At 39.1% G+C, this 25470-nt stretch overlaps 1 protein-coding gene across 1 annotated transcript; it reads left to right on the forward strand.

Moving 5' to 3' along the window:
* Positions 1-1480: 1480 nt before the first annotated feature.
* On the forward strand, positions 1481-22542 carry LOC141606270 (DNA polymerase lambda). Its single transcript, XM_074425334.1, has 14 exons — positions 1481-1770; positions 1853-1993; positions 2945-3298; positions 3803-3884; positions 3984-4114; positions 4791-4853; positions 18595-18774; positions 18861-18914; positions 19676-19764; positions 20286-20376; positions 20627-20707; positions 21892-21959; positions 22153-22237; positions 22331-22542. The coding sequence occupies exons 1-14, from the start codon at positions 1639-1641 to the stop codon at positions 22427-22429; spliced, it is 1650 nt and encodes a 549-aa protein (XP_074281435.1). The 5' UTR covers positions 1481-1638; the 3' UTR covers positions 22430-22542.
* The last annotated feature ends 2928 nt before the right edge of the window (positions 22543-25470 follow it).

The following is a 25470-nucleotide window of genomic DNA, read 5'->3' on the forward strand; positions in this document are numbered from 1 at the left end:
AATCGTGATCTCCATGTTTTTAAGTGAACCACTGAGATTCAAAAACTCTGTAAACCTGTGAGATATAATACATAAACTCTTGAAGCGGAGTAGTTTTAAGTTTGAGTGCAACCAGAGTAGGTTGGTGAGTTATTTTCATTGTAAGAGGTTTAGTAGTTTGACTAAATTTCTAAACAAGTAATAAAATAACGGTTGTACGTAGGTTTCAGAAGTGAAGCTGAACCAATTTTTAAACATCATCTTGTTTGTTTATTTACTTTTATCTTCTTTTGCCATAGTTAATTCGTATAGATTGTGCACTTGTGTCTGTGCAACATTCCTTCATACCGTTGCTCAAAACTGTTCACATTTTGTTGTGAACTTAAATTCGATTAAGTTTTTGAAGTCTTGTGCTTAATAGTTGTTATTTGTGTTATCAAATTGATAATCTTTGATTAGACCTAGACATGTCAAACGAATCGGGTGGGTCGGGTAATAAGAGTCGAGTTAGAATACGGGTCAGGTTAGGGTCAGAATACGGGTAAAGAAATAATTTGTAACGTCTTTTTCAAACGATTTTTTAAATTTTAAAATATATTTTTTAAAAAAGTAGAACATATTTAAAATTAATATCTTAATCATATTCAACCTTTACATTAATTATATTGACATAATTATTAAATAAAGCTTTTTTTAGTAATTATTTTATTATTAAATATTATAAAAGTTAGAGTAAATTATCAATAGCTCTCTTTTAAAATATATACTTTTTAAAATTTACTCTCTTTTAAAAAGAAGTTTAAAAATTACACCCAGAACAATGCACAAATTTAAAAATTGCTCCCAAACCCCTATATTTACATTTTTATGTCAAAAATGCACTTAAGTTTCGGTCGGGTCTCGATCCTAAAATAACGGGTCATTCCGAATTCAGGTCAACCAGGTCGCGGGTCGAAAAAACCGGGTTTGTAACCCTGAGAAAAGCAGCCGGATTTTTAAAGCTATGTTTGACATGACATTTCAGGTACCTGATTTGACCAATCAATCTGATTTGACTAATATTTCAGGTAGTTGTTTTACCTAGGGCTGTTTGGTAAAGTCATTTCAGGTACCTGAAATGACTTTTCAGGTACTTGAAATGAAAAGCTACTCTAGGTAGCTTTTTAAAGTTTCATGTAGCTGAAATGTTCTACTTTACATATTTACTCTTTATTTAAATTAATTTATTATAATTATTAATGTCCTTTTATGTTATTTTACAAAAAAATCAGTTACTTTTTCAGTTAGTTTTACCAAACACTTTACAATTAATCAGCTACCTTATCAGTTTCCAATTTTCAGCTAGCTTTTCAGATACCTTTTTAATTTCAGTCACCTTATCAGGTTTCAGGTACATTTTCAGTCAGTTTTACCAAACAAAGCCTAACACTAAGAAAAACGGATCGGGCGGATCGGGTTGAGTTTTGACCGGTCTAAATTTAGACCGGTTTTTTGGTTAAATAACTCGGGTGGCATTGGGGGTTTGGCCGGTAGAAATATGAGAACCCAAAGCCAAGCGGTAATTCTCTAGTTTCCAGTTTCCACAACCTACGAGAAGAAACTTGCAGTGCACAAGAGCGGTGTCGTTAAACTGAGAAAAGCATAAACTAAGACACAGAAATGGCGCCTAAGTCAGAAATACCCAAGAAGACGAAGAAGAAGAAGATATCTTCTCCAGTTCCTTCAGATGGCATGTTTTCTGGAATGCATGTCTTCTTTGTTAATTCCCACGTGCAAGCTCGCAGATTGCAGGTTCAACATTTCTGACTTACCTTTCTTTGAGTAAATGGTTTTTTTTATGTCTGTAATCCTGATTAATTGTTGTTGTTGTTAGATTTGGAAGCAAAGGTTGGAGCAGATGGGTGCTAAAATTGAAGGGTATTTATCAAAGAGAGTCACCCACGTTTTTGCTATCAATTGGGATTCCCTTCAACAACATAATATTGATTCTCAGCGCTTATCTACCTTTAAAGGGGTGATCACCACTTTTATATCTCCTCCCTTCGTCCCAATCATTTGTTTACATTGTTTATATTCTTTGTCAGTTATTTTAATTCAAGCTAAACAAATGATTAGGAGGGAGGGAATATCTTTTTCTCAGAGTATACTCCCTCCGTCCCTGTCATTTGTTGTCATTTTTCATGTTTGCGTGTCTTAGTCATTTGTTGTACTTTCTATTTTAGGAATGTATTTGATGAACAATTTGGTCGTTGACACACAATTTGGTCCACATGTCATCTAGTAATTGCCTCTCCCCTCTTTTCTTGGTCTTTGTGCCAAAACCAAAGGACAACAAATGACTGGGACGAAGGGAGTATCTTTTTGGCTTTTGATTGGTAGCTCTAGTTGCTTGTCTTATGCCGTTTGCTGCCATGGAGCCAAATATATATAATGGACAAATGAAAATTTATTCTCATGGAGGTTGAAAAAGTTAATTTCTGGCTTGCTTGAAATTGTGGCCGAAGGTGTGATAGTAAGCAAAGCCTTGAAAGAGAATATCTCCATTTTAGGAACAATTATGGTTAATTCAAGGATACTACAGGCGTTTTGGGACGATATACGCTATAAAGTGGTGATAATTTTGGATGAAGAGATACTTATCTAGTGAAATTATGGATTTCTAACTAGCCGGATGCCTGTATTCTTTCGTAGGTATTTTGAGCCTGCTACTGTCATGCTGTTTGGTCATTGGGATTAATTAATGACGTTACTTAAGCATCATTTGCTCCTCAGGTTTAGGATTGTATATTGGTATTAACAATTAGGCTGAATCTTAACTTTCAGTGTGCTGTATCTCCCTTTGTCTTCTACGTTGAACAGTCTAAAACCCTTAACAGTCATCCGTTACTATGTAGTAGGCTTCAGTATGATTTGCTTAGGTGTTAATGCTTTTAAGTCTCATGGTAGACTTTGGTTCCATTTGCAGAAAATTCTTCTGTACCAGTGGATAGAAGATAGTCTGAGACTGGGGACAAAGGTATCCGAGGATTTGTACGTTCTAAAAGAAGAGCCTGATGGTGGAGAACGCTCCCACAAGTGCGGAGAATTACCTAATCTTGCTCCCGAAAACTCTATAGGTGCCAATGAAGCTCAACATAATAAAACGTTTAAATCATCTCCTCAAAATTCCACAGGTTCAACTAGATCTTCCTCGGAAAGTGGCAGATATTCCGGTGCTGAGAGTAGAAGAAATGCAACAAATGACCAACGGCAAAAAGAATCTATCACGTCTAGTTCGGATGTTACCAGTTCCGTTGTCACCGATGCTTCTGGTAAAAGCGTAAGGATTAAGTTTTTTTTACACTTTTAAGCTGATTTTATGGTATTCTTCTCTACTACTTCCTCCATTAACTTGGATTTGACTATATTTCCATGTGGCACAATCACCAAGAGATGAACTGGTAGGAAGGGTATTTATGTCAAATGGATGGAGAGTTTTAAGTAAAATCAAGTGGATTGACAATGGAACGCACGTACTTCTGGAGATATATATTTTTGTCTTCTTACAGTCAATTTTAACAGAAAGAGGAAAAGTAGCGAGTTGGTTTGAATGACCCAAACAAATGGGGTACTTGCTTAGGTCCTCTAATCGTAATCTTTTAAGTAAATGTACTTACCACTTACCAGTCAATAGTCTTAGGGTGAAGGGAGAATATTTGTATTTTCTCCTTTACAATTTACATGGCCTGAGATCTAATGTGCAGGCACATGATCATATTTGAGCCCTAAAAGATGTTCTAATGCTTCACATATTATGTCTTTTATGGGGAATCTTGACTTGCAGGGAAGTGAATTGCCATACAATCCTCCTGACTTGAATAAGAACATTACTGATATCTTCAAGAAGCTCATAGATATATATAGAGGTAAGATTTAGTATGGCAGCCTTCATGCTTAAGCATTTTACGAAATCTTTTCTGTTCTCTCACTGATTCGTTAGTATTTATATGATGCAATTTTAAAAGCACTAGGTGAAGATCGACGGTCATTTAGCTATTACAAGGCTATACCTGTGATTGAGAAGCTGCCTTTTAAAATTGAAAGTGCTGATCAGGTCAAGCATCTTCCTGCAATTGGCAGGTCATTAAGTGATCATGTAAGTTGGTACGAAACTAACAAAGTTGCAATTTACAGTGTCGCTGACTAATGAATGATGTGCGACAGTGATTTCTTTTTTGGTCTGTTATTCAGTCGTTTTAAACCCGGCATGTGAAATGTGGACATGCTGACTTGCGTGCAACTTTCTACTTAATGCTTCATGGTCATTTTGATCATTCTGGTTTTAGTACCTGAGATTTGAGAACAATGGAACATTTAGTGTTTTAGATGTAATGAAAAGGGAATGTTTATTGTTTGTCTGTCTCCTGTTTTTATAGTTTTCTGTATGCAATTTGAGGGCGATAAGTGAGCCTTGCATAGTTGTCATTCTATGAGCATTTCCGAAAGAATTTGACGTTAAGAATCTATATAATTTTAAAAGTTGATTTATCTGCATATGAATGAGGCACTTGTTTGGTTGTTTGTGTTTGCATTTTCTATCGATAGTTCGACAGTGTCTCTTTTCTGGAATTTGTCTAACCTGTCTTTTAGAGACTGTAGACTGTAGATATCCTGATCTCAACTCATAAGTCGCTTTAGTGGGATGTACTGTGCTTGTCAGTGGTCATGTTTCATAGTTGCTTGTTCCATACTAGTAAGTAATGGATAGATTTTGTGAGGAGTCATCTAACTGTTGTAGAGGTTAATCATACGATTGTTGGTTATTTTTCCAGATACAGGAGATAATCTCAACTGGAAAATTATCAAAACTGGAACACTTTGAGCATGATGAAAAGGTGCCTTTTCTTATTAAAGTTCATACGGAGTATGTTGATATGCTATCAGCTTTTCTGGATTATGTATTCTTGTATCTGATTAAGCTGTTCAATCTCTATTAGTAATAGTATTCTATAAAAAGTTCAGCATTGAAGATTATTGGTAGAGAAAAAGACTAGGTCGCTAATATACTAGAATTAACTACCAAATTAACAATTTATAAGCCTAACTAAACTTTACTAACTTCAAGCAATAGGGTAGTAAATTGGCAAGTTAGGGTCGAACCCAAGGGAAGAACTTTTGAACTAAAGACTTGAATTTTAACTATAAAGCAACTAATTAGGACTTTATGGACTAATCACAACACTAACTACAATAAGGACCTACTAATTATATTTATCAACAAACAATGCTTATGAACAATGGTTAACATGTAGTATGACATAAATGGAGAAAGGGGTTTTGAAGTAGAATAAGGGAAAATAAAGATGCAATTCTTATCATAGAAGCAAAACAACAAACACTAGATGTGCAACAATCAAATATGGGAAAGACTTGGTATAATTCTCTCTTAGTAATCCAACAATGACAAAGTTTGACTCTTTTCTCTCTATTGTTATCTATCCAATACTATCATCTCAAGAAATTGACACACACAATTAAACCATATATGTGAGTCCTTCAATTCCAACCACAACTCATTAAACCATGAATAAAGACTAGAATTGAGCATGAAGCTTTTGCCAAGAGATGTAAGCTAGAATCAAATCCTACTAGATTAAACCATACTAGCAAGAAAAGACATGTAATTTCCTACTTGAAATATGCATCCTTTAAACCAAATCAACATATAACAAGTTTGCTCCAAACAATTCTAGATAGATTAAACCATTTCTCTAGAATTTGCAATAGATGGGTAAATAAGATGCAAGAGTGATCAATTCAAACATTCATCTACTCAACATAGGAATTTAAGAACAAAGGAAAGAACAATAGATAAATTGAGAGAGTTTTAAGAGTCTTACAACATCAAAGTTGGATACTTTGATTAAATTACACCAAGTAAAGGGAGATTAGCCTTCCATCTTCTTAGTAAAACCCAAGAATTGAAGAAAGATTAACATCCAAACTAAAAAGATTACAAATTCCTTAATAAAAATCCAAGCTTTCTTAACACACAAGCCTTTTTGAATTACTCCTAAACAAGATGATTTTTAGGTCTCCAAAATGTGAACTATTTATAAGGTCACATACGAATCTAGGGTAATACGGGATTTGGGCTTAAATTTAAGCCAACGGGCTTAATAAAAGTCACGAGCACAAAGACAACGGCAATCGATCTGCCGGATGAGTGGCAGATCGCTACACGCAGATCGCTGTCTGGAGGCAGACGCCATGGCGGCTAGACTTCTGCGATGGTGGCGATCTGCCAAAACCGCTGAACAATTTATTTCTTCACTTCCTCAACACGAGTTCTTCACTACTTAGCCTTCATGCTTCTAGCAGGGATGCCGGCTCAGAATCGGTTCATGTGAGGTCGTCTCCGCATGATTGCTTGTCTACTAGTGTGGCTAGAGGTTCACTCTTTGGATTCCGGGCTCCATCCTCATACGCAGCTCCACACGTGAATCAAAACGCATTAGTTATGACAATCATCGGGACGGGAAGATTAACTCTTGATTCCGACAAAAGACCCTTAATTAAAAGCATACTTGGCCTAAAAAGGCCCTAGTGACTCGACACTTCTTGACTCTATCAAACTCCCCCACACTTGGACTTTTGCTCGTCCCGAGTAAAACTCAAGAAAGCATTTGGCAAGTCCACAAGCGGGTGTAGGAGAGAATGACCACTCTTCCCTCACCTCTTCCTCCTTATATCTCCCTCTTGAACTACCACCAATTAAAGAGAAAATCTAGACTCAAAGGTGACACAAACTCTTCTCTCACTCGTCCTCCTTATATCATCCCTCGCACAAGACACGACATGACCCCAACTCCGACTCCTCACATAACTCCACCCTTCTTATATCTCCAAAGAAGAAGTAGCCACTCTTGCCTTATCCCAAGGCACAAGCAAAGTGGCAAAACCAATCCTCCAATTCATTCAACTTCCCCTTATTTCACCCCCTTATCACTCCACAAAGAGTATGATCATGCTACTTGGTTGGCCACACACCTATTCAATTCAACAACCAAAGTAGCCATAGCCAAAAATCCACCGATTTGGAACAAGTTTTTGTGACTCAAAAATGAAATTAAATCCTAGTCTAACCTCCTTCCAAGACCCTCCTTATCACTCCCTTCTTGTCCCTCCATCTTTTTGGTGGTGCATTTTTTTTTTTTTTTTTTTTTTTTTTTTTTTTTTTTTTTTTTTTTTTTAATCCCTCATTTTGCCTAAGGTGCCCTTTCGGGTTTTCACCTTAGCTTTTCCTTTCCTCCCATGGTGGCTCGCAACTCAATTTTTCATTTTGCCGGAATGCCCTTTCGGGTTTCATTCCTCCTCGGCCACCTTTCCCAATCTTGCCTAGGCGCCCACCCTTGTGGGTTTTCACCTAGCCGGGATTTTTTTTTTTTTTTTTTTTTTTTTTTTTTTTTTTTTTTTTTTTTTTTAACATTAACCAACAAGAAATTTACATATAATACAATCCAAATTCCTCCCCCACACTTACATTCCACATTGTCCTCAATGTGGAGGAGGCAAACACTTCTTCTTCTTCAATGAGAACCCGAGGCACCCCCTTGATCATCGGTGCCTTGGTGCTTCCACCTTCTTTCTCTTCTTTCTCTTTCTCTTATTGCCCGGGCATATTGTTGGTCAACATCTTCTTGGGTGATAGAGGGTGGGACGGTGGGGTGGAGAGACATGCCAAATAGACCACTAACTATCCCAAGTGTGTCTTCTTGGGTCCGTGCATCATAGTATGAATCTTCAACATACTCTTGATATCTTTCATTTTGGACCCCAAATTGGTGGTCCATTTGGCTTCTCCACTCATTTTGCTCTTTCCACATGGTGGCATTGTCGCCGTTGATTGGTCAATTCTTTGTTGCCAACGACGGTTAGCCTCTTGGTTGGCAATCATGTCCCTCATCAAAGCCGTTTGAGTTGTTGCGGCCTCCTCTATCAATCTTCCCCGATCATCAACCACACTTTTCCATTGGTCAAGATTCTCCAACCTTGGTGTTTGTTGTTGTTGCCAAGATTGGAGATTCTCCACACGCCCACTTATGGTAGTGAACACCTCTCTAGTCTCCTTGAAATAGTCGTACATACTTTGTTGCCAAGGAGCAACCGGTGCATGAGACCCCTCCCCCGCGTCAATACGGGGGTGTCCATGTCCACGGGAGGCTCATTTGTTGCCTCCTCTTCCTCCTCATCGGAGGCAACGTCCGAAATATCCATATGACAAAAGAAGTTCCTACCATGGGCCCCACTTGGCAAAGGAGAATTGCTAGGCCTCGGAAGCCTCAAGTATTTTTGCTTGTCGGGACCCAACCAATACCCCTTAAGGGGTATATCCTTCACCTTCTTGAACATCTTACACTACTCAAGGACCATGTCATTGTAATAGGGAAGACCTTTAGTCTTGAAGACGTCTTGGGACTCATCAATGTCCCCATCAAAATGCGTGACAAAGAATGTGATTGCTCCCCCGCAATTTATACTCCCTCCCGAACTCTTGGTCTTGTGGACCATGCATGCATCAATAAATAATTGTACCCAATCGGGCACTCCTACCCCCTCCGGGAGCATGGTCCACATGGTAGCTCGGATTTTGGCATTGACCTTAGTCGGCTCTCCTATAGCATAGAAGATGGTGGTGATGAAGCGGGTAAGGAGTTGGACTACGGGGTTGGTGCAATAGGAAATCATATTGGCATGGGCGGCATTTTTGGGTCCCACCATCTCGGTCCAAGCCGCATCACTCCGATTCCCGGGCATGAGAATGGGGGACGGGGCTTTGGATATGGACAAGACTTCTCTTACTTGGGTATGGGTGAGGGTATGCCACTTGCCATTCACTCGAAATCGGATTTTTTTCTCTCTACCCTCCGCCACATTACACTCCGTCAAGGTCGAAAGGAACTCTCGGGTGTAGGAGGTGTATGTGTAATCCCATAACCCATCATCAAAGTAGGCTTCTAAACCCACCTTAGCAAGCGGAGACCGGGCGAGAGTGCCCGTACCTAGGTCATTGAGAGTCTCGGGGAAAGGAAACGGGTGGTTTTGATAGGTTGTTTTTGGTGAAGGCCAAGTTTTTGAAAGATTTTGAGTTGGTTGGCATCTAACCCTTCCCCCTTAAAAATTGGTTCCTCCACATGTTCGGCTTCCTCTACAACCCTTTTCTTGTTTGGTCTTCGGAATGGGTTCAAGCTTGACATGTTCGTACCTACAAGAGAAATGATACAACACAACCAACACAAAATAGGGCACTCAAAAAATTTTTCACTCTTTGAGACAATTCACCAAACACTTGGTGTGCACTAGCTTAAGATGAATTCAAAAGCTTGTGTTTGATGTTTGTCAAGCCTCACCTTGAAAATTTTTCACCAACAACAACTATAACATCAATTGGCAACAACTAATCCAACTAATTCTTCTAAAACAAGAAGAAAATCGAATTATAAGAGAGCAAGAAAAATGGAAGTAGAGTTTGGTTGTTATACCTCCCCGAATTCCACAAAAATAATGCTCCTTGTTGCTCCTAGTTGCTCAAAAACCCGACTTAGACCCTTGAATTCCACTCTAGAAGCTTGAAATTTGAGATCTTCAAAGTTAGGGTTCTTCAAAATTTGGGGGAAATTTCTGATTTTGGGTGAAATCAAAGGTATTTTGTGTGTTGTGAGGGGATGATGGAGGTTTAAAGAGTTAAGGAATGAAGATTTGATGGAAGTTGGTAAGGATTTTGGGTGATTTGGGTGGGAATGGGGTGATTGAAGGGAGATGGGGATTTGGGATGATTGAGGGTGTCGAAAATTCTGAAATGAGGACAAGGGGATTCTCGTGGGTAATTTTTAGAGCAATCCGGTACTGTAGCAGGAACGGCAGACTGCCGTGGTTTTGGCAGACTGCCGTGGCAGACTGCCGAGGTGTTTGGCAGTCTGCCAACACCGCCTGATGTCGCATTTTTTTGTGTTGGCTAAATTTTGGTATAGAACCAAATTTTGGCTCAAAAAGCTTCACCTCATCCTTGCTCTTCCCCGTGACACGCCCCTATTCAAATTCCTTTCCACTTTTTCCGTCACTTCATCAATGACTCGCCTTCCGAGGAGATGTAAAAATCGACTTCACACTTTATAGAATGATTAGTAACTTCATGAAGGTTAATGCAATTTATTAACAAGAATGTAAATAACGGAATGATAAATGATGTGAATATAAATTCTATCTATGAAAAAGGGGAAATTCTACACTAAAAGAGAATATTTACAAATTTGTGCCGTATTTTTAACGTCGATGGCTCGACTTAGTCATTCTCATGCTTAAGCTTGGTAAATTGGGTCTTCCAATGTGACTTGTTCAACAATTTCTGCCTCCATCCCTTCATGATACTCCTTGAGCCTTTGACCATTCACTTTGATTGTCTTTCCCGTGCTCGGGTTCTCAACTTCGACCGCTCCATGGGGATGGACCTTTCTCACAATGAATGGTCCAACCCATCTTGATCTTAGCTTCCCGGAGAATAACTTTAACCGATTTTGGAACACGAGAACCTTGGTGCCTTCTTTGAAAACCCGTCTACTTATCATGCGATCGTGCCATATTCTAGCTTTTTCTTTGTATATGGCGGCATTGTCATAAGAGTCAAGACGGATTTCTTCATTTCTTGAAGTTGAAGCTTAGATGGAGGCCCGCATCGTCTATGTTTTGGTTGAAAGATTTGATGGCCCAATAGGCTTTATGCTCCACTTCCAAAGGAAGGTGACATGCCTTGCCATATATGAGTCGGTACGGGGACATACCAATCAGAGTTTTGTACGCGGTGCGGTACGCCCAAAGAGCGTCGTTTAGCCTTTGACTCCAATCCTTCCTATCGGGGTTCACTGTTTTTTGTAGGATACTTTTGATCTCCCGATTGGATACCTCCGCTTGCCCATTTGTTTGTGGGTGGTAAGCGGTGGAGATTTTGTGTAGGACCCCGTACTTTTTCAACAACCCTTCCATAATCCGATTGCAAAAGTGAGTGCCCCGATCACTTATCAAAGCCCTTGGATAGCCAAACCTCGAGAAAATGTGGCTTTGCATGAAACTTGAGACCGTTCTCGCATCATCATTCCTAGTAGGTATGGCCTCAACCCACTTTGAGACATAGTCTACCGCCAAAAGAATGTAGAGATAGCCCTCCGATTTGGGGAATGGTCCCATGAAGTCTATCCCCCACACATCAAAGACCTCCAAGTAGAGCATGGGTTGTTGAGGCATTTCGTTCCTCCTTGATATGTTTCCAACCCGTTGGCACTTGTCACAAGTCTTTGTGAAGATGTGAGCATCTTTAAAGATGTTTGCCATAGAACCCGCTTTCAAGAATTTTCCGGGCCGTCCTTTGGGGTCCAAAGTGACCTCCACAAGCATATTCATGGCAATGTCTAAGGATGGATGGTATCTCTACATCCGGCACACATCTTCGGATGACTTGGTCTTGACACATTTTCCATAGATAAGGATCATCCCATATGTAGAAGCGGGAATTGGCCTTGATCTTGTTCCTTTGACTTGATGATAAAGAAGTTGGAAACTTCTTAGTCACCATGTAGTTCACCAAGTTGGCATACCATGGCTCCGTCATCCTCAAACTATAGAGAGATTCATGAGGCAAACTCCCATCGACTACCCCCATTCGTTGCATTTGTTGATCATCAAGTTGTAGTCGGCTTAGGTGGTCGGCCACCACATTTGTCAATCCCTTTTTCTCTCTTATCTCTATGTCAAACTCACTAAGTAGGAGAACCCACCTCATTAATCTTGGTTTGGTGTCTTTCTTGCTCACAAGTTGAGTGATGGATTTGTGATCGGTATAGACAATCACCTTGACTCCTAGTAAGTATGGGCGGAACTTCTCTAGAGCATACACCACCGCCAAGAATTCCTTCTCGGTGACGGTGTAGTTCCGTTGAGCATCATTCAAGAGAGATGAAGCATATTGGATCACATATGAAGCTTTGTCATCCTTTTGTCCCAATACGGCTCCAATGGCAAAATCACTTGCAGACGGTCATGATCTCAAAAGGACGATCCCACTTGGGTGCTTGAATGATTGGGGCCGATATAAGTCTCTCCTTCAACAAGTCAAATGCTTCCCTACAATGATCATCAAACACGAAATCCACATCCTTGTGCAAAAGTTTGCACAAGGGGTTAGCTATTTTGGAGAAATCTTTTATAAACCTTCGATAAAAACCCGCGTGTCCCAAGAACGACCTCACGTCTCGAGTATTAGATGGATACGGTAAGGTTTTAATCACATCCACCTTTGCCGTATCCACCTCAATCCCTCTTTTCGACACTATGTGTCCTAACACGATTCCACTACTCACCATTAAGTGACACTTTTCAGAATTTAAAATGAGGTGAGAGTCTATGCACCGTGTTAGGACCATAGCGAGGTGGTCTAGACACGAGTCAAATGAGTCCCCATGGATGGTGAAGTCATCCATGAAGACTTCCAAAATACGCTCCACATAGTCCGAGAAAATGCTCATCATGCATCGTTGGAAAGTGCCGGGGGCATTGCACAATCCAAAGGGCATGCGGCGGTAAGCATAAGTACCAAATGGGCAAGTAAAAGTTGTTTTGGATTGATCCTCCGGTGAATGGGGATTTGAAAATACCCTAATATCCATCCAAAAAACAATAGTACTCTTTTCCACCTAACCTCTCTAGCATTTGATCTAGAAAGGGTAGGGGAAATGGTCCTTCCAAGTGACTTGGTTGAGGCGGCGATAATCAATACACACCCTCCATCCCGTTTGTAAACGGGTGGGGATCAATGCCCTCGAGGGTTTTTGATTCACCGTCACCCTCCCTTCTTTGGCACAACTTGAGTAGGACTTACCCATTGGGAGTCACTAATTGGAAAGATAATACCCATTTGGAGAAGTTTGATAATCTCTTCCTTGACAACTTCCATCATGGGTGGATTGAGCCTCCGTTGTGGTTGTCGGACGGGTTTTGCATCCTTTTCCAAGCGAATTTTGTGCATACGAAGTGCTTGGACTTATTCCTCGATATCCGCGATGCTCCATCCAAATGCTCCTTTGTATTTATGCAAAACATCCACCAATCTCTTCTCTTGATCACCCTCAAGTTGGTTTGAAATGATGAGAGGTAGAGTGTTGTTTTCCCCAAGAAACACGTACTTCAAGTGGTCGGGGAGTGGTTTTAGATCGGGGGTGGGTGGCTTAATGATGGATGGAAGTGGTCTTTCAAGGGAGGCTTCTAGGGGAAGGAATTTGGGGTAACTAGGATTTGTCTTCAAGCATAACAAGTATTCGGGAAACAGGGGATTTGGCAGACTGCCATGGGGATGGCAGACTGCCATGGCAGATCGCCGAGGGTCCGCAGATCGGCTGCCGTGTGATCGCGGTGGGTTTGGCAATCTGCTTTGAAACCCCCGATTCCGTCCTCTATCTTTTCCATTTGATTATCATCAAGGGTTACTTCCTCCTCTAACTTGTCGACATAATCCCGCACATCATTGACAACAAAAACCGCAACCCTTCTTTCTCGATATTGTTAGTGAGGGCCACCTCAAGTGGGTCCCTATGACACAACATATAAATTTGAGAGGTAATTGGTTCAATGATGTCTAAGAAATAACATGAATGTGAATCACTAGGTTGTTTCAAAGATCATCATAGATGTTGTACGTGAGTTTCCTTCCATCAAATTCCATAGTGAGGTTCCCATTAGACACATCAATCTTGGTTTTAGAAGTCTTCATAAAAGGCCTCCCCAAAAGGATGGGAGTGGCCCTCGAGTCGGCTTCCATGTCAAGAACATAGAAGTCGGTAGGGAAGGTTAAGTGATCTACCTCTACCAACACATCCTCCACCATCCCCTTTGGGTATATGTTTGAGCGATCCGCAAGTTGGATCACTACATCGGTTTTGTTCAATGGTGGAAGTCCCAAAGTCTCATGAGGGGCATATGGCATAACATTGATTGATGCACCAAGGTCTAACATAGCGTGAGTGAAACTTTTGTCCCCGATAGAGCATGGTATGGTGAACATTCCCTGGTCTCCACACTTTTTGGGAAGTGATTTTTTAAAAATCATGGAAACATGTTCACTTACCCTTACTCTTTGGGTTCCCTTCCTCGGGCTTCTCCTAGGTGTGCAAAGTTCCTTGAGAAACTTTGCATACCGAGGCACACCTTTCAAAAGATTTAGCAAAGGGATATTTACTTCACACTTCCTAAAAGTTTCATAGAGATCCTCATCTCTTGCGACACTTTTAGAATGTGTGAGAGCACTAGGAAAAGGTACCTCCACAACATATTCTCTCTCGATCTCCTCAACATGATCCTTGGTTTTGTTGCTTTCACTCTTTTCTTTGTCATTCCTCAAGGAGTCTTCTCCTCTTCCCCACTAGCTCTGAGGGTGTCTCTTTCTCTTTCTCAACCACTAGCTCTTCTTCAATTTGTTCACAATGTCAATAACCCTCTCATGTGACTTGGCCTTCCTCTTCTTCTTCTGGGAGATTCTGTTCTCCCCTTTCTCAAAGTCATGGAGCTTGCATTTTCCTTTGGTGGAAATGTTGTAGATGGAATTGAGTTAGAGTTCCTTTGATTGTTCTTGGCCATTTCTTGTGCAAGTTGGCGAAGTTGATTTCAAGATTCTTCACCCTAAGATCACTTGAAATTTTGTCCGCATCCATTTTGTCAAACCTCTTGGTATTATCGGCTTGCCCTTTCATGATCATCTTAAACATCTCATTTGTAGACAAATCTTCATTTCCTTGGGAGGAAGAGCCTCCTCCTTGTTGGAAGTTCTTGTGGTTACCTTGGAAATTCCCTTGGTTTCCTTGGTTTCCAAATTGGAAGGATCCTCCCTTGGCTTGTTGATGATTGTTGTTTCTTTGGTAATTGGAGTTTTGTCCTTGAGAGTTGGAGTTCTTCAAGTGATTGAATTGACCATTTTGGAAACTCTTGAAGTATCTCCTCCCAACTAAAGTTTGGATGGTCCTTTGTCCCAATGTTGTAAGTATTGCCGCTCGGATCATACTTATAATACCCTCCCTCATTGGGGTTCCTAGAGTTGTATTGACCGTGCATCATGGCACTCACATTCTCCTTGCTTATTCCTTGTTCTTCCATGATGGGACAAGTTTCCATTGGGTGTGGCCCTTGACAAAAATTACACTCCACATTAGATCCTTGTGCTCCTCCTTGATTGTTCCCCACTAGTTGAGCAACCATTTTTGTGAGATCATCCACGGTTTTCTCAAGCTTGTGGGAGGAAGGAGAAGGTGTCTCAATGGAGTTAATATTCTTTGACACTCGGCTTCTTCCATAGTTCCTTGTGCTAGCGGCCAACTTTTCTATGATCTCATTTGCCTCCGCCACGGAATAGTTGTCAACTCCACCACCCGTAGCGGAATTAACCATGATTTGGTATTGTACGGTAAGGCCATCACAAAAGTTGACCAAAAGGTCATCACCACTAAGGCCATGGTAAGGACATTGAGCAACCAATTTCTTGAATCTCTCCCAATACTCATATAAGCTCTCACTTGCATCTTGCTCCGGAGAAGTGATGGCTTTCTTTGCATGGTTATGTCTTGAGTCGGGGTAGTATTTCTCAAGAAAAGCCGCCTTCATGTCCTTCCAAGTACGGATTGTGCCCGGTTGAAGGTAAAACAACCAATCTTTTGCCGCATCTTGAAGTGAAAATGGGAAAGCTCTCAACTTAAATTGATCTTCCGTGACACCATTTGGAATTGCACCCTCACACATCATATGGAATTCGGAAAGATGGCGATTTGGATCATCCCCCGCATGTCCATGAAACTTTGGGAGGTTGTGAATGAAATAGCCCTTCAATTCAAAGTTGGCATTAGCCCCCATGGGTGGGTAGGCAATGCAAAGAGGTTGAGTGTCATAATTTCTTGCCGGAGCTCCCTAATAGTTCTAGTATCATTCGCCATCAAGGATATTCCACTTCAATTGGCTCCACTTCAATAGGGTCTTCTTGATAGGGGTTTCTAAGGGTGTTTCTTCCACTATATGGTCTCTTTGGGGTCTTCGGTACCAAGGGTTAGTGAATAGCCAAGAATAGGCCCCAAAAGCGTCTTCTTCTACGGGAGTCGATTCACCGTGTTGTGGGGAACCAAACATATACCTTCGCACTAAGCAAACAAATTAGAACGTCCTATTACTTCTAACAACAAGAGGAGTAATAAAACAACTAAACATAAATTCACAAACTCAAGTTCTAGCTATGTTGCCCTTCCCCCCAAATCTCGGCGCCAAAATTTGGTAGAGAAAAAGACTAGGTCGCTAATATACTAGAATTAACTACCAAATTAACAATTTATAAGCCTAACTAAACTTTACTAACTTCAAGCAATAGGGTAGTAAATTGGCAAGTTAGGGTCGAACCCAAGGGAAGAACTTTTGAACTAAAGACTTGAATTTTAACTATAAAGCAACTAATTAGGACTTTATGGACTAATCACAACACTAACTACAATAAGGACCTACTAATTATATTTATCAACAAACAATGCTTATGAACAATGGTTAACATGTAGTATGACATAAATGGAGAAAGGGGTTTTGAAGTAGAATAAGGGAAAATAAAGATGCAATTCTTATCATAGAAGCAAAACAACAAACACTAGATGTGCAACAATCAAATATGGGAAAGACTTGGTATAATTCTCTCTTAGTAATCCAACAATGACAAAGTTTGACTCTTTTCTCTCTATTGTTATCTATCCAATACTATCATCTCAAGAAATTGACACACACAATTAAACCATATATGTGAGTCCTTCAATTCCAACCACAACTCATTAAACCATGAATAAAGACTAGAATTGAGCATGAAGCTTTTGCCAAGAGATGTAAGCTAGAATCAAATCCTACTAGATTAAACCATACTAGCAAGGAAAGACATGTAATTTCCTACTTGAAATATGCATCCTTTAAACCAAATCAACATATAACAAGTTTGCTCCAAACAATTCTAGATAGATTAAACCATTTCTCTAGAATTTGCAATAGATGGGTAAATAAGATGCAAGAGTGATCAATTCAAACATTCATCTACTCAACATAGGAATTTAAGAACAAAGGAAAGAACAATAGATAAATTGAGAGAGTTTTAAGAGTCTTACAACATCAAAGTTGGATACTTTGATTAAATTACACCAAGTAAAAGGGAGATTAGCCTTCCATCTTCTTAGTAAAACCCAAGAATTGAAGAAAGATTAACATCCAAACTAAAAAGATTACAAATTCCTTAATAAAAATCCAAGCTTTCTTAACACACAAGCCTTTTTGAATTACTCCTAAACAAGATGATTTTTAGGTCTCCAAAATGTGAACTATTTATAAGGTCACACACGAATCTAGGGTAATACGGGATTTGGGCTTAAATTTAAGCCAACGGGCTTAATAAAAGTCACGAGCACAAAGACAACGGCAGATCTGGGATGAGTGGCAGATCGCCACGGCAGATCGCCACTCGGAGGGCAGATCGCCATGGCAGATCGGCGATGGTGGCGATCTGCAAAACCGCCTGGAACGAATTTATTTCTTCACTTCCTCAACACGAGTTCTTCACTACTTAGCCTTCATGCTTCCTAGCAGGGGATGCCGGCTCCGTAACTGGTTCATGTGAGGTCGTCTCCGCATGATTGCTTGTCTACTAGTGTGGCTAGAGGTTCACTCTTTGGATTCCGGGCTCCATCCTCATACGCAGCTCCACACGTGAATCAAAACGCATTAGTTATGACAATCATCGGGACGGGAAGATTAACTCTTGATTCCGACAAAAGACCCTTAATTAAAAGCATACTTGGCCTAAAAAGGCCCTAGTGACTCGACACTTCTTGACTCTATCAATTATCTTCTCATGAAAATGTTATCAAGTGCTCTTACTCTCCCCAATATTGTTTTTGTTAACAGAAACGTAACATTTGTGGCAACTAAATGGGTTTCGTCATCATGTTACTTGACTTTTGGGTGATAAATTTCCTATAAAACATCGTTCTGCCATAGTGCCATGTAATGAACTGCAGCCTGGCGTTTTATGTAATCATCTGCTAATTGTACTATTTGTAATTGTTTTATTGTACTCCATATGCTTTACCTATATGCTCTCTCCGGTGGACCTTGCAAATGCGTCTTAGTGCTGCTAGAAAACTTCTTCTTTACATTAGGCTGATTGTTATGGTTCTTTAATTTCCCTCTTTTTCTACATCTCAAAGACTTAAGTGGTTTGTAGTCCAGCTTCTTACTCTTTAATTTTTTCTTTTAAATGCTTTCACACATTTATAATACCTCAAGAGGGACTGTAAATTGGTACCGTTGTTACTACATTTAGCTTCTCGTGTGACTCTATGAGCACCTTGCACATTGTCTGAGAGAAAATTTAATACTCTCAACCAATATTTCTGAGTATAAGTCACAAATTCTTACTTGCTACCCTTAGTACATTTAGAAGTGAGGCCCTAGACTCCTATTCTTTCTATGTCATCTCGGGAGGCCGTTTTTGTTGGAAATATATTGTTAACGTTTGCTCAACCTCTGCAGGTGAAAACAATCTCTTTGTTTGGGGATGTTTGGGGAATTGGTCCCGCTACTGCTCTGAAACTATATGAAAAAGGACATCGTACGCTGGAAGATTTGGAAAATGAGCCATCACTGACCAAAGCTCAGAAGTTGGGGTTAAAATATTTTAATGATATCAAGACAAGAATTCCACGACATGAGGTTCCTTTTTGTGCCCGAGACAGTTATTTTACCTGTTCCCTACTAATCAGTTTTATGAGGATCTAATGCTTTATTCAAATCACCAGGTTGCAGAGATGGAGAAGTTACTGAAAAATGTTGGAGACGAAATTTTGCCTGGAGTGAGTACGTTAACCTTTTGTATTAACTTGCAACGCGGCGTGTTTGCTCTTGTTGCTCTATGAACAGTCTAATGCAAAACTTATTGTCCTCCTCTTAGCTTTGCCTTAATGTCTGATTTTATTTTATTTTATTCATTTGTAGAGAACAGACCTACTCTATAGATATGAGTATGTGTTTTAATTCAGGGTTCAAACATCAATGAGAAAATGGAACCTCAAAACAAGCATAATGGGCACGCATACTCTGCTATATATAGAATGTTTTTGGTTGATAAATGTGAATAATATAGTAATAAGTCCACCAAAGTCTTTGACGGTAAAATTGTCATGTGCTTGATTTTTGGTCAAGTAGTGCACAATGTGTTCCATATTTCCAATGGAGCCAAAGATTCATTACTCTTTGGTTCTGGATTATGATGGAATAAAGCAAAATGGCTCACTAAAGTGGCTGCTCTTCTTTCTCTTGTGAAGTAGTGGTCGTTCGATGCAGTTCTCGACGCAATTTTCATCTTGGGTCACTCGGAAACAGCCTCTTTGTGTTGCTAACACAAGGGTAAGGCTGCGTACATCCGACCCCCCCTTACCCCGCAATTTGCGGGAGCCATTTTGGCACTGGGGTAATGTTGTTGTTGTTGTTGTTTAGTGCACAATGTGATGAATCTTAAGATTATCCCGGGTTGGTTTTTGTATGTTTTGAATTTGGATTTCGAGTCTGTTTGCCTACTGACTTACCCTGTCACTTGTCATATACTATGTGGAAGGTGGTGATTGTGTGTGGTGGATCCTATAGGCGTGGAAAATCATCATGCGGAGATATGGATATTGTAATTACTCATCCTGATGGCCAGAGGTAATCTATTTTTCTTTTTCTTTTTTTTTTCTTGGAGAGCTGGGGGACACATAATTTGTTTAATTAAACTACGTTTCGTTTGCTTTGTGGGAAAAGGTGAATTATCACTCCATTGTACCTGTAGTTTATTGGTTTCCTAATTTCTCTACCATACTAGATTACTAGCCTAAGTTAAACTTTCTTAAACCAAGCAGTTTGCTGTTTTGTAAATTGGGAGACACTAATGTTGATAGACATGAAAATCCACGAAAGTAAAATCATGGATGGAAAAGAATGAGTTTCCCGCATTCAGAAGTCATACCGATAACTGATAAGTCGTATTATGAGCTGTTTGCTAACATATCCAGTTGTGTACATATCTTAAACAATTGTTGTTGTTTAATTGTCATCCCTACAAAATTAACATTCACTGCAATAAACTGATCTGAAAAGCCACCCTTTAGAGGTAGACAATACGATTTAGTATTTTTCTCTTATCTCCCCTTGTTTTTAATGAATTTTTTGTGGTGCTCAAATTTCAGTCACAAAGGCTTTCTAGCAAAGTTCGTCAAGCATTTGAAGGACATGAATTTTGTAAGGGAAGATTTGGTCTTCAGTAGTCATAGCGAGGAGGTAAATTGAATTTTTAAACCTTTTCTGCAGGGTCTTATTGCTGACCGAGGAACTGACCACCGTCTTTCCTTTTATTCAATCTGATGTTTAATTTCAGCACTTGTAAATTGTAAACATTCTCGTATATTTTTGCACTTTATTTTTTGATAGTATTTTACCTTTAGAATACTAGCTTAAAATTAGTGTTCTTATGCTTTCCTATGTTATAATAATTGTTGTGTAATGTTATCAAGTGTCGACATATATGCAGGGCACTGATTCCGGGGTAGACACATATTTTGGACTCTGCACATATTCTGGGCGAGAGCTACGCCACCGTATAGATTTAAAGGTACATACAGGTCACAAGTTTCTTTTGCTGCTTCCTACTTTATTTTCTGTGGGATTGACGACGTTACTGACTCTACATATTGACCTGGCATACTCGTGGCGGACACTCAAACGTAAGTATGAGTGTATGACACTTAGACACTTCATTCAAAGCAAAAAACAAGAGGAATTTATTAAGAATGGTACCTTAAGTATAATAGTGAAATTTATCACTATTTGCTCTTTTTATTAGCAGTTTGTAAGTACCATATTTTTATCGCACGACAATTAGGCCTGCCCTACTTTACGGCTCCGAGTGTTGGGCCGTGAAACATTGTCACATTCAAAAGATGAGTGTGGCGGAGATGCGCATGTTGAGGTGGATGTGCGGACATACAAGGAAAGATCGGTTAAGGAATGAGGTGATTAGGGAAAAGGTAAAAGTGGCGCCAGTAGAGGACAAGATGATGGAAAACCGATTAAGATGGTTTGGCCATGTGAGAAGGAGACCTATGGACGCACCAGTTAGGAGGCTGGAGACTTGGAGAACAGAAAAGGTCCTTAGAGGCAGAGGAAGACCGAGACAGACATGGTTGAGAGTGATAGAGCACGATATGAGAGTTCTGGGGCTTGAGGAGAGTATGGTGACGGAGAGGGCACAATGGAGGGAAAGGATACATGTGGATTTTTAGTATTTGATGTTTTTGACAGATTTAGTGTTTTTTATTTATTTAATTTAAAGAAATTAATTTATTTATTTTTCTCTCCTTTATTACACACTTTTTCAACAACCACTTTCTTATAGTTTTTACCTGGCTCATTCCGGATCCTTAACTCTATTTCGGTTTTTAAAAATCGCTTTAATCTTTTCTCTCGATTTAAATTTTAAGTTTTTATAAAAGAAAGACGGAATTCGATTTTAAAACCTCTAAGTTCACCTTGACTTTCCATTACATTTTCGTTCTCCCTTTTTGTTTTTCATCTTCCCTTTTTTATTCGCATTTTGAGGCGTGCGTTCACCCATGGACGGTTCGAAAGGATGATTCATGTCAGCCGACCCCAAATCATTTTGGGATTAAGGCTCTGATGTTGTTGTTGTTGTTTGTAAGTACCATATTTTTAGTTTCATTTAGGCCACTTGAAATTAAACAGTCATTTGGAACGTAATTTTGCTAAAATGGTTACTCTCATTTTGGCGTTGTGTAGGTGTACCCGAAAAATATATACCCATTTGGACTGATACATTGGACAGGCAATGATACATTAAATAGAAGGTATGTGACCTGATTACTTGACCCAAAATAACCTTTGTTTTTTTTTCAACAAGGTAACCACCATATATTACCATATGGGTTTCCTTGATGGGATGGTTTTTTTTGTCAACAAGGTAAAACCGCCTTACGGGAGACCAACTATGTAGTAAACTAGTAAGTAGATGATTAATTGGTGATAGATATTTATGTGTAGGTTGAGAATATTAGCAGAATCGAAAGGGTTTCGACTAGATGATACGGGGCTGTTTCCTGCTACGCCGGGGTCAGGCAGTAAGCGAGTAAGATTTTCTTGGCATTGTTGTGTTGTGGATCATGCATGCACCATGAGTATCTTATTATTAACATGATACTATATTTGATCAATATTCAAGGGCGCAAGAGGATTGGCAAGCTTGCACTTTAATACAGAAAAAGAAGTGTTTGAATTCCTTGGATTCCCATGGCTAGAACCACATGAGAGAAATCTTTGATTTTGTTAATACCACCTGTATATGTAAGTTTACATGCCTGCGTAGTTTGATATGATTATCCTGTTAGAATTAATTTGCTTTTATGCTAATTTATGGCTTTTGGTTTGGTTGCATCACCTGATTTCCTTCCCACACGAGGGGCAGGATGTTTGAGACACTTGGTATTGTTTCGTGTGCTATGCTTTTTCTGTCTTTTTATTTGTGCGTTTGGTAGTTTTAATACTGTTTATTTATAGTCCGAGTCCAATTATAAGCATATCATAGCTATGATAATTATAAAATTATCATAGCTGTTGAGCTTCAGTAAGACAGTAAGCAAGCGATGAGATGGCTTTTTAGCTTAATGATCGATCAGTAGCAGAACTGTAGTAAAAACTCTCTTGTTGCAGGATTTTGAGTTTGTTTTTAAGCTAGGCAAAACCCCCTAATGGATTAAGTATGACACCTGTTGCAGGATTTTGAGTTTGGTATTCTTGTTAACCGTGGCTAATATATTGTGTTGAAATGCATTTCTCATAGTTTTAAAACCGTTCTAGAGTGTCGGGGTTCCATGTCACAACCTTGACTTAAATATCATGTGATGATCTATGAAATATCCATATCCAATAACATAACCATAAAAATTTCGCTAGATCAAGTACTAGCAATGGCTGGTTTGTAGAGTCAAACCAAGTAAAGGAGATTTTTTTTTTTTTTTTTAAAAAGTACACCTAATTCACCCCCCTCCCTTCTTAGGCTCTTAGGTGTTAATCGTTTTAACTCGTCACAATCCATCGGTTTCGACGGGTTAAAGAACCCCGAAATTGTTGCAAATGATGTTGTCACCTCATTCAAGACCGCCTTGTGGTTCTGGATGACCAACGCACATTCAGTAATGAACCAAGGTTTTGGAGCTACAATTTGAGCTATTAATGGCCCCGTAGAGTGCAATGGTGGAAACCTGGGTGAAGTTAGTGATCGTGTTCAATTGTATCAGCAATATTGTAGTGCTTTTGGTGTCGAACCTGGTCCAAATTATTGAAGATGAACCCAGCCTTTGCATGGCTTCATATTTACGACTAGAGCAAATCTCTTGAAAGACCGTTTCACACTAAACAATTAGTAGTATACGGCATATAAGTACTCTTATTATTCGACTCTGCAGAAGTTAAATGACCAAAAAAATAATGGTAAAAAAAGTACTTATAAGTAATACCTACCCATCATGTTAGAAATCTCATATACTAATAATATTGAAAAACTGTCTCACACGATAATTTATATAATGATCACATCAAATCTTCTGGTTTCATATTAAACTGGTATGAAACATGCTCCTGTATTAAATGGAGTATCAGTAAAGTACGAGTAATTGACATGTTGACAATCACAAAGTATATTGTGGTACCCACTATAACACTACTTTTAGCACTCATTTTATCCTACAGTGTGTCTCATTATAGACGGATACTATCCGTCTATAGCTATAAACGGATAGTGTCCCTCTCACAAATTAAAGTGGATAGTGCAAGTGGGGTATCCATTTCCTACCCACTTGCACTATCCACTTTAATTTGTGAGAGGGACACTATCCGTCTATAGTTATAGACGGATAGTGTCCGTCTATAATGAGAATTTGTGTTTATCCTATTTACCCCCTTCATTCCATGTGATTATATACGTTGGAAAATATATTTTATTCAAACGTACATAATCAAATGGATTAAAGGAAGGATGAATTAAGATGGCAAGTGTTAATGCCACGACATTAAATGTTAATGCCACTGGATCTTACCTCATAAAGTTAGAAGATATAATAGAAAATTACAGAAGTGCTTCACCTAATTGTCGTGGCATTATGGCTCCCCATTAAGATAATTGTTATCTACCTTCTTCTTCCTATTTCTCCTTTTATCTTTTACAAAATCTCATTGAAGACAGACGATATCCGTCACAAGCTTGTGACGGATACCGTTTCCTCTCACAAAATGCCCATTGAGAGGTGAGTGGGAACTGGGAAGCACATGGGGGTGTCTCACCTTGTCCCCTCTCCTTTTTTTTTGTGAGAGGTCACAAGCTTGTGACGGGATTAGCTCGTCACAAGCAAGACTAGCTGTTTATCTTTTTCTCTTACCTCTTAACAATTGATTAAGATAATAATTACTCTTCAAATTCATTCTTAAAATAGAAAGGACAACAAATGACCGAGACACCCAAAAATGAAAAAGGACAACAAATGACTGGCACGGAGGGAGTATATTTTAACCGGTTACTTAGAAAAGAAGGTAGAAAAAAAAAGGTATATTTTCTCTTTCATTTTCTTATTCATACCGGTTACTATATGAGGTCAAATATCCGCAAATGTGAGGCTCCCTATATTTTCTCTTTTATTTTCTTACTAGTTGAAAGCCCGTGCGATGCACGGGGCTCCCATTAGGGTCATCTATATAAATATATTCTATAGTTAATAAAAGAAGTTCAATTATATTTAAATCATTGATAAACTAAAGTTCGTGGTTCGTGTAGTTGATCAATGAACTATTAGTGCTTGTATAGGAGTTTTGTCATTTGGTAGTTATCATTTTAGTTGTAAAACATCAAGTAACATAATAAGAGTGTGCAATTAGTTTCTCCATTATTGTTATAGGTATCACTGGTTTTAATTAAATACAAAACATTATACCCATAAATACAGTGCAACTCACCAAATGAACCGCCCTTAATAACTGAGACAGACCTTTATGAGTTTTGCAAATTATTTTAACCTATAATAACTACGTAAAACTAAATGGTGTTACGTAAAACAACAAGTATCATAAATTATCTATATTTAGTGTGTTTAGATAAATGTTAGATCTCCTATAGCAAAAGTTTACCTTGAATATCTACAATTAAGAGAATGTTTTGCTCTTTATATACCTTCTCGTAAAATCAAATTCATACTAAATTCCGATAAAATTAGTAGTCTCTAAACAACAGTACAAAAATATATGTGATTCTATTACATAGAATGCATAAGGCTCCCATTAGGATCATCTTTAACAATATGCATGTTGAATGTT

Source organism: Silene latifolia, chromosome 10 (genome assembly GCF_048544455.1).
Source record: "Silene latifolia isolate original U9 population chromosome 10, ASM4854445v1, whole genome shotgun sequence".
NCBI lineage: Eukaryota > Viridiplantae > Streptophyta > Magnoliopsida > Caryophyllales > Caryophyllaceae > Silene > Silene latifolia.

Bases quoted from the DNA above. Each gene is read 5' to 3' on its own strand.
- LOC141606270 (XM_074425334.1), top strand. From the start codon at position 1,639: ATGGCGCCTAAGTCAGAAATACCCAAGAAGACGAAGAAGAAGAAGATA. The intron at 1,771-1,852 runs GTTCAACATTTC...TGTTGTTGTTAG, and splicing joins TGCAAGCTCGCAGATTGCAG to ATTTGGAAGCAAAGGTTGGA. The intron at 3,299-3,802 runs GTAAGGATTAAG...CTTGACTTGCAG, and splicing joins CCGATGCTTCTGGTAAAAGC to GGAAGTGAATTGCCATACAA.